General features: G+C 40.0%; 1 protein-coding gene across 2 annotated transcripts; it reads right to left on the bottom strand.

The window, feature by feature from the left end:
• Positions 1-4,850: 4,850 nt before the first annotated feature.
• LOC112877970 (nudix hydrolase 16, mitochondrial-like) lies at positions 4,851-9,092 on the bottom strand. Of its 2 annotated transcripts, none has more exons than XM_025942345.1 (4): positions 8,795-9,092; positions 7,189-7,306; positions 6,601-6,684; positions 4,851-5,493 (listed from the first exon to the last, which is right to left on the bottom strand). In XM_025942345.1, exons 1-4 carry the CDS (start codon positions 8,863-8,865, stop codon positions 5,218-5,220), a joined length of 549 nt encoding a protein of 182 aa, XP_025798130.1. In that variant the 5' UTR covers positions 8,866-9,092; the 3' UTR covers positions 4,851-5,217. The 2 variants fall into 2 exon arrangements, with proteins under 2 accessions (XP_025798130.1, XP_025798129.1); XM_025942344.1 differs by lacking the exon at positions 8,795-9,092 and adding an exon at positions 8,536-8,776.
• Between the last annotated feature and the right edge of the window lie 624 nt (positions 9,093-9,716).

Below are 9,716 nucleotides of genomic sequence, written 5' to 3'. Positions count from 1 at the left end.
GACAAATAGATCAGTAGTTAAAAAGACACAAAGTGGAGCGTTGTCAAGCTGATCATGTGGTCTTATAGGCCACTGATGCTGGCTACTATCATTAGCCTTTATTGTCACTGGCATTATCTTAGGAGAATTCCAAATTGATATGCTTGAAAACAATGTGAGCACGCATGCATCTTGGTGCCTAGCTAGATCTAGGTAGTTAGTGAGAGCTGTCAGCTCAATTTTGATTCTATCTATCCCGTGTCACAAAGCAGGCTGGAAAAACTTGCATCAAGTGGTTACAGCTATGTCTCTAAACTTCATCTTATTTACCCACCCTTCACCTGGAGTCAGATTATTAGGAATTTGTTTGACCATATTTCTTCATTTGCAAATACCAATAGTTATTGACATGTTTTGTCATTTGCATTCCCTCTGACACTTCCACATGAACTATATATACACATTTAGTTGTTTGATTTGTTGTTCCATTGCAGCGCATGGACAGCAGACTGTTCCTCAAGATCAATGTTGCATCCACGCTACTCTGTAAACACTTGCACAGAACACCATGTGTAAATTTGCTGTTTCAGGATTTGTTTTGTCCTTTGCAAAGCAAGGGAGTGCAAACAACCCACATCTATTTTGCTTGGGGAATATCTGAGTCATTTTTTTAGTATCCTGCACTCTACTGTTCATGATGTTGAAATTCTCATAAAAAATATGTATATGTGTAAGCTTGTCTGTGTGAAGATGATCTGAGGCATTTGATTCCACAGCTGGACCTTCCTGCCGAAACGATGATATATTCTCATCGCGAGATTGCATATCTCTCATAGGGCAACTAAGGAATACCCTTTTTGGGCCACACTGAATTCATGGATTCTTAGTATTCACCACTTGGAATAAATTTTCCTCTCTCTAGGAAAGTAGCGTGGAAAAGCATATGGCCGCGCCGCTTGCATTGGACATAAGTGAGAGTTTCTGGTTCTTCCACTGCTCTAGAGTCTAAGATATGCTATGCCCTGATAAAATTGAAAATTGATCTGCAAATGATGATATAAAGTATGGATGATTCTCCTGTCTTTCATATATAGTTGTGCCTGGAGCATCATACTACTATGTTAATGTTTTGAAGAGAATTTTGCAGTTACCTATCGTTTTCAGGTATACAAATTCTTGATGTGATTGTCACACATGCTTACCAGTAAAAGGCGAAAAAGAAAGGAAGGCTGCAATAACATATCGAGGCTTTTATTAAGAAAATTTTGGAAAGTGATTTGGACTATCTTTGCTAATGAGCATAAACTCACTTATTTTCTGAACTCACAGGAAAAAACTTACTACTTAATTTGTGAAACAGCATACTGGCAGTCAATTCTGGATTCTGGTATTGAAGAACTAGAATGTCGGACGAACCAAATCTACAAGTCTTTGTACACCACTTGCAATGCTAGCTAGTTTATTTATCGCATAACCCTTTTTAAGGTTATTTAATTAGTTGCCAACTTTTTTTTGCGAGTTGTTGCCAACTTATTACCACATCCCGTCCATAGGACTCATCAACCATAACACCACTAGTCAAAGTTCTGGAAATTCAACAGTAAAACCAATAGTAGGACTCGAATTATGGCATTTCAGGATTGTTTTAAGCCAATAATTTTAAATTTCGCTTGTGTTACTTTTTGGGTTGAGTTTGAATATTTGAAAATGGTATGAGAGTAGATATGTCTCAAACTACAGTTTCATAAAAGTACACTTTTGTTACGCTATATAGTTGTTTCTAACAAAAAGAACTACACATAGTTTTGGAGACCATGTCAATGTCCAAAAAACTGACTTTATTTTGTTATTGGAGGGAGTAATAAAGATGAGAAACCATTAATCAGTACCTCGCTGTTTCAAGTCCATAATTTTCTATTAAAGTTGAATATATAGATTCTCCCGTTTTTCTTCTAATGGCAGACTATTGGGTGGGCATTATTAGTTAGTGCATGGAACTTCACATGGTACCGAATTATCGATCATGGAGTTCTATATACATATTTTATAATAATGAAACCTAATTGTCAATTTTTTCTATGTTTCGTTTTTCAGTATAAGCCTAGTGGTAGGAACAAATGTTCCATCCAAAGAAGCTAGTGTCCCATTTTGAATTTGGATGAACTTGTTGATGTGTTATATATGCTCAAAGAATTAAGTATAATAGTGGCTTCAGGCAAAATCACAAGAGAACATGACTTGCGTATGGAATCGAGTAGAAGTGGAACAGATTCTTCCACTGAATGCAAAAGGAACAACACTGATATTTTTTTAGTTAAAATTTGGGTAGATTATTACTGTGTTCGTTGAAACATATGCGTGTCCATCCACGTCATCTCTTCAGCTACAATTGTAGACGTGAGCTTCTCGCACCACATTTTAAACTTCAACACATCTTGCAGTATAGTATTATCACTAACTATCTCTGTTTCAAATGCATTCTAGGGTTCTAGCTCTTTCAGAATCAGAGGATTCTTGGAGAACTTTAATCAGAGAAACAAAGTGTAGCTATCCCTCTCCTTGTTTGGGGTTCCTATGCATCTGATTCTAGCTTTGACTAACACTTGGAACCCTGCATATTTTTGTCTTATCTCTTCTTTCGGTGCATGGGGATCCTATGCGTGCACTACTGATGTCAAAATACACGGCATGTATCTTCTCACTAAAATATTGCAAACCTAGCAATCTTGTACACGTAGTCAGTGAGGAGACAAGGCAGAAGTTCTTTACTTAGTTTGAAGGAATATATGTGGGGAGAGGTGTGCATTTGGCTAATACTGCAGTTGGTGAATGAATTCTTAATTTGTCTGGTGAAGGCCATGTTGGTGGACGTCTCTCCTCCAAGTAGAGTAGAATATATAGCTTGCTACACAAAGATAGTTTTTTTTTCTCTTCGAACACTTCTACGGCCCTTGGGATCGGAGGTACTACAAATGTACAACTAAGAATACATCCATAAAAAAAACTCATTTTATTTATAAGAGAACTAATAGTAAAAACAAGTATCAGATATAAGGCACTCTTCTAGGTGTCTTTCCCAAAAGAAAAAAAAGAACAATGATTGGTCAAATGACCCAGTAGTCCTCGAAGTGAGATGACCTTTGTTTGTAGCTACAATTCCCGTTTCAGAAACTTCCTTATGGAACTTTTTGGCCCATTTCTTTTTTTCAACAATGGCGCGAGATCCTAATCTTGTAAAAAGAAGTCCTTTATTCTCTCCATACCTCATCTACCAGCTAGTTTCTGCATGCATGCTTATTCCCGTCTCATCAGAAAGATCAATCGTGAAGGAGATGAGAGAATTGCAGTCACTAGCGACTCGTCGTAATAATGCGGAATGAAATGGAGTCATGTCAAGCATGAACTCATGCCAAACACGGAAGAACCTGCTGGTTGCATGCAACAGTGAAATATTGCGTCCACAGGTTGAAGCCTGACTACCTGATCGTATCGAAGTGACAGGATCGATAGCACAACTGATGGATCGATCGTGCATCTGGATTCGGTCGTGCACTATCGATCTGCTATCTGCCTAGCTATGATCAGTGCATCAATCAAAGTTGCTTCGAGTAGCTAGGATTCTGTTCGGCAACAGAATTCGACAACAGTTCATAGTCTTCTTAGTAGCTACATAATCCTTCATGGAATTAAAAAGGTGTCTTCATCATCACGAGAAAGTCGTTTGGAAATTGAACGCCATCTTTCGGCGCAATTTGACGGCAAAGCAATGGAAATTTTTGCTTCTCAGCTTGCTTTCGCAGCTCCTTTTGGGTATAGAGTACTAGTACCATGGAATGGAACTGGAAGAATAATCACTGTACTTCGTGGCCTAGTTCTTTGGCTGAATCTCAGGCCTGGAATGTGAGACTACAGAGGGCCTCAAGACATATAAAAGGACCAGAAAAAGGATGGTATGTACGCTTAAACTTTTGAATGTTGGAAAGAGACAAAATTTATTCTGGGAACTGCCCCCTTGCTTGCTTAGCCTTCATAGTTGATGTATGGCAGAGCTTCTACCTTGTTCCGCGCCAAAAAAAAAAATACACTAAGAGCATACAAAAAAAAAAGGTACCGAAAGCACTATCTAGCACACATTATTTCATCAGCAGCTAGCGTGCATGCCTTTTGACTTTCTTTGCGGATAACAAATGCATGATCTGTTTTCATAGTTGGCTAAGTCAATTCCGCACCAGAAAAATAAGGAATAGCTTAGATGCAAACGGACGTGCTTATACTCTCCACCAACTATTGAAGATCATCTAGGTTTCTTGTCATATTTATCTCATTAATTTAGACATTTTTTTGGTGGTATCACTAGCAATACACTTGTGATAACTTCATCATCTAATATCTACCGTCTGAATCTTCACTAGATGCTAATAGAGATTGTGCGTTTATAAGTAACTAGGTAAGAGTGTTTGTATCTTATTATCTTTGGATTTTGTTTCACCGTGAGCCCTCATGTCCCTTGATTAATTGCTTTATTAGGGAAAAGGCAGCCTTGTGATGAATGAAAATGTTATGTACCGTTTTGCCGAACAACATATCAAAATGGGATGGTGGCGCAGTTGGCTAGCGCTTAGGTCCATAGCTAAAAGCGAGTGATCCTGAGGTAGAGAGTTCGAGCCTCTCTCACCCCACACAAAAGAGCAATGAATTAAACTTATGCTAATGTGACTGGTTTATTTCTCTCCTAATTGAATTTTGATCGGTATAGCAATTACCACCAGTCACTTGCACTGGGTATCCACCAAGATTTCTGCTACACCGGCTCACTCCCCAGCCAGCCTCAGTTCAAGCAAGATAGATTGCAAGGTTCTGGACGCACTGCGTGGTGACTCCAGTCAATGGTGACCTTTTGATTTCAGTTATAGGCTTATAGCAGTTAGGAATACAAGCATATGCATCTCCAGAATCAGGAGCGAGTTACAAAATGTGCACAGTGCATCCTTGCAGCACCGCGACAACAGCAGCTGAAACCGAGAAATAATAGGCGCGAGAATCGACACTTAAAAGTTGTGAGAATTCTCGTCTTGATGAGATATATCCCACTAAACTAGATAACCATCCTGACATGTGACATCAAGAGTCAATGACCTACCCAGCATCAAGTACACTGTATTATTGCATTCTGCATGGTCGGCGCCTAGGGAAAGAGAGAAGATGAACAAATTAGAGGACCCCTGATGGATTCAGTGGTTAGGCCGGGTCACAGTTTGTACCACCGCCACCTCTGCTCCACTTGTCGTGCCAGTCAGAGAAGCCTGTGAGCAGGGCCTCTTGCATCCACTGGTACCGGCACTGTGATGCAGCTTCAGGAACCGTGAGCCAGGTTCTCTGCCTGGTGCTCTGCTCAGGCCATGAGGTCAGCTCTTCCTTTACATGCAGTGCGAACACCGCAGCTCTGCACATACCCTCAGGACAGCACGCATCTTGATGTGTCTTGCTTTTAAAGTCATAAAAACCCAGGAGATGCTGATTCAGAAAGCAAATAGCACTGTATAAGCTTGAGTATAATGGAAAGATAATTGCTAGATAGATCAAATAAGTTGTTGCGATAGGCATTTCACAAACTTGAATGACAGATGAAAGCTAGTAGCGCATAAGCACATATTGTCATCATGGTCAAGCATTGGACACTGTTTCATCATGATAAAGCACTAAGCACAAGGATAAAAAAAGGCTAAAGCTATCTTCATTGGCACCACATGCATTCATTGAGATTTGAGAACCTTCTAGAAAAGATAGTCATTTTGATTTCATGGGTCTTCCACTATGCAAACATCATACATGTTACAAGCAGAAATTGTGACAAGAGAAGAATAAATGTCATCTCGTTTGTGCTATCCAACATTTAATGAAAAATCTAACAGAAGTGCAGGCCAGTCAAGAATAATTTCTTTACCACCAGAAAATGTTATGTCAGTTGAAACTGTAATACATGTTGCACATCATTAAACTCATTCAACTACAGAATACTAATCAATGTGAATCATGTCTCATACAACTTGTGGGCCTTGTGAGGAAGACTGCAGCCGAAAAGCCACTAGTAAGATTATAAGGGTGCAAGACTCTTGGGCTCTTGGCTCAACATGAATCAATAAACAAGAATCCACCCCAAGGAAAAAAACAGCAGAAATTTGATGGATTCAGAGGATAATGGATATAAAACTATAAATCATTCCACCTTTTTAACAAGCTTCCAGTTTTCAAGGGAGTCAAACTCCCCTGTAAAGATTATAAATGTATGTTAGTAACCCCAATCTGGGGCATAGAACAATAACAAATTAGGACCAAAGAGGGGAACCAAAAGCACGATTCTGAATAATTATAAACTTTCATGTTAGCTTAGCTTGTTAATTAAGCGTAGTACTAAAGGGATAATTCTAATACAGTACTATGAATACTGAGTCTCCATATCATCTAAGAATATCATTTGCATTAATAAGTCAAGACGGAAGTACAGGCAAACATGTTTCACAACATGGCGTACATTAACTATTGAAAAAATATTAAATGACAATGGGCAAAATGAAAAGTAATTTTTAAAAAGGAAAATAGCATCTTTTATAGGCATCTTACCACTATATCACCTCGAACTCCAGCCTCTTCTATAGCTTCTCGAGCTGCTGCCTCTTCAACAGTTTCATCGTTCTCCCATCCTCCCTGCAACATGAAAGCAAACATAACAAAACTTCCACATGGTACCCCGGTGCCATGTAGCCTTCAAGTTTATGAAAATGAAATGGATACAGCATGAATAAAAGCTAACGTCATATATACCTGAAAACTAATCTGAATGATACATCCCCATCATAGATATAGATGTGTAAGTATTTGCCAACATATCAACAAGCCAAATAAAAAACTGCGTGAGACCTAAGTTTGCAAACAAGATAATAAACAGTCCAATACTTGGAAATTCTTCGCAAGGACATAGGAATTCAGATCGGCAACTCAAATCATTCAAGTTGCTTCATCTGGATTTCTGGGGCATGACACACCGGCACTTGGGAAGAACTAGCTGAAATATTAATATGCACTGCCCACAGGATTACAAGTGTTCCAATGTAGTTACATGAAAACACCAAAAATAAAGTTGAAACTTTCACCATTGTATTCTAATTGTTGCATGGATATTTCAGATCCTAGATGTTTAAAGTAAAGTACCTTTGGAAACAAAAGACCAGGTCCACTTTGGGAATTTATCATGAGAACTTCCACAAGTTTCTTGTGTTCATCATCAGAGGTTTCATCATTATTAGCTCTATACCTAAATGGTATGCACCTGCAGAACAAAATGTCACAGCTTTTCTTAGAACCCATAAATGCAAAGGTTGTAGTACAAGATAACAAGTTTCTAATACTTCGGAGTTACAGGGTACAACAAATCTTCAAGGGATAAATAGAAAACAGTTCTCTGAGGTGATAAAATCATGTCTGGACTCCGGAGAGGAACTAGAAAATAGTAATATATATACTGTGTAAAACGTGGAACTTGACCACCCTGAGCAGTAGAAATTTTCTATGTTCAGTAAATGATGATCTGTGGCAAGCTTGGTCAAACTACCACAGTAGACAAATGACATGCATCTATTATCTTAATGATCAGAAACAGACAAATAGACCATAAGAGGACAGGTAAGCACTTAGGAACGTCGATTTCTGAAGCACTTAGGATGCATTAAAGGCTAGTGATCTATGGTGAAGTTACCACACACAGAGAGATGATTACCTTTCTAGTTTCTCTAAATGACCCTTTCAGATATTATAGCCTAATCAAACTTGAGTTAATTTAGTTTCCCTTTTATACAAGGATGCAGGAGACCTTCTATAGTGTAATTTTACATGCCCATATGTAATATCCTGAGAAGCTTTACGTATTCTCTTATTGCTACTATACCTGGCACGTCTCGTGATAGGAATTTGCTTCCTATAAGCTGAAGGTAAGTCACAAACTTGACACAAGGCTAACTAAGGGGGAAATAACTATATAGGGCCATAGACGAAAACATGTGGGTAAAATAAGGCACTAATCATGAACAAACACCTGGATATCAACACTGATTTGTGCCTTTTGCTATCAACAACGATGACAAGAGTACCAATGATACTGACCGTTCCGAACTGTTCTATCAATCAGTACTGATTTGAGCTGCAATACAGGGCTGCATCACACATTGGGAGACAAACTATTCAGTATACACCACTATTCATTTCCATCACGCCCTAATTTTGATGCAAACAAGCAATCAAACCTGCTTTCACATCTCACTTCGTGATAGACACGTCCCACCACAATCCCTAGCATATATTATACACCATCTAAGTGAAATAAACAAGTACCAATCTCAATACTGTCGCTATCATCAGGTGCTACAAGCTAAGTGCTGCGCATTGACTAAGACCTCCCTGCTCAGTGCATACATCAATTCACAAATGACTACCTCGCGGCACACAACAATTTTTTTCTTGGGAACAGAAAAAAAAAGCATATCCAAACTCCAGCAAACCCACCACAAGAAACAATCGATCCCCCCGGTGGCACACCGCAACGATCCATTCACGGGGACCAATGGTACCGCGCCGTACGCCGGCGAAGAATACAACGCGCACCGCACCAGGCGCCGCATTTAGGTCGAGCGGGCAATGAGCCCGCACGCACGTAGCCATCGCCGCCCCCCAATCCAACCGAATCCAATCAGGAAGGGAACTTTGAAGCACTATCAGCAATAATTGGGAAGGGAATCAATCAGTCAGTCAGTCCCGCGCGTACCCGGCCACTAGCCGACGGCCATCCTCGTACCGCTGCTGATGCCGGCCCGTGCGGGCCACCAGGTCACACATGCCGCCCGCTCCGCCGCCGCCCGCTTCTCCCGCAGCCGCGCCGCTCCTCCTCCTCTCTATCCGGCGGGGGGTCGTCGGCGGGCAATGCGGCGAGGGCGAGAGGGGGGGAGGAGAGATTTGTGCGGGGCTAGAGAGAGAAAGGAGAGACAAGGGGGGAGATAGGAGGTCGGAGTTCCTTGCCGTGAGGGCGCCCTGTTTTTTTTCTTTTCTTTTCCGCTTGCTTTTTCTGGGCCGCAGCCTGGTTGGGTTGGGTTGGTTTGGGAGCTTTTCATCTAGAGGCTGTGATGGGCGGCGTGAGGTGCCTCTTTTCTTTCCAAATATACAAATTTCTTTTCCAAATTTTGTATTTGGGTTACCTGGAATTGCCTTTTTTTTAAGAATTTTTTTGACAATCTTTTCACTTTTCTATGTAAAAATGCATACTCTCGTGAAAGTTTTGTGTCGTTTATATAGCACGTCAGACTAAGATAGTATGAGTGTCGTTTGGATTTGATTTTTTCTTAGCTTGGATATGTCTCGTACGTTGATGGTACTTTTTTTCAAGAAGACTAGTTGATTCTACGTGTTGCTGACATAGATAAACTTGATACGTGTCGCATCTACCGTGTTTTAAAAGAAATTAGGCAGATAAGTTTGTATCTAACGCGTAATCTATGTGGCATGTTAGTTGAGATTGTTCGAGTTCTGTTTAGGTTTGGCATTTTTCTTAGTTCGGATAGGCTTCACTGCGTGGAGATACTTTTCTGAATAAAGAACATATAGCCCAGATGATATGTTTCCTCAGCACTAATAGCGTATGTCCATAGAAAAAAATTAGATAAATTGACATTCTCATAACATGTTGCATTGAT

The sequence above is a fragment of the Panicum hallii genome, chromosome 9, assembly GCF_002211085.1.
Source record: "Panicum hallii strain FIL2 chromosome 9, PHallii_v3.1, whole genome shotgun sequence".
Classification (NCBI taxonomy): Eukaryota; Viridiplantae; Streptophyta; class Magnoliopsida; order Poales; family Poaceae; genus Panicum; species Panicum hallii.
This window is presented reverse-complemented; position numbering and strand designations above follow the sequence as displayed.

Excerpts from the sequence above, each read along its gene's own strand:
- LOC112877970 (XM_025942344.1), bottom strand. The coding sequence starts at position 8,651 with ATGCGGCGCCTGGTGCGGTGCGCGTTGTATTCTTCGCCGGCGTACGGC. Across the intron at positions 7,307-8,535 it reads GGGATCGATTGTTTCTTGTG|GTGCATACCATTTAGGTATA; the intron begins GTGGGTTTGCTG and ends TTTGTTCTGCAG. Across the intron at positions 5,494-6,600 it reads GAGTTCGAGGTGATATAGTG|CATCTCCTGGGTTTTTATGA; the intron begins GTAAGATGCCTA and ends TTTCTGAATCAG.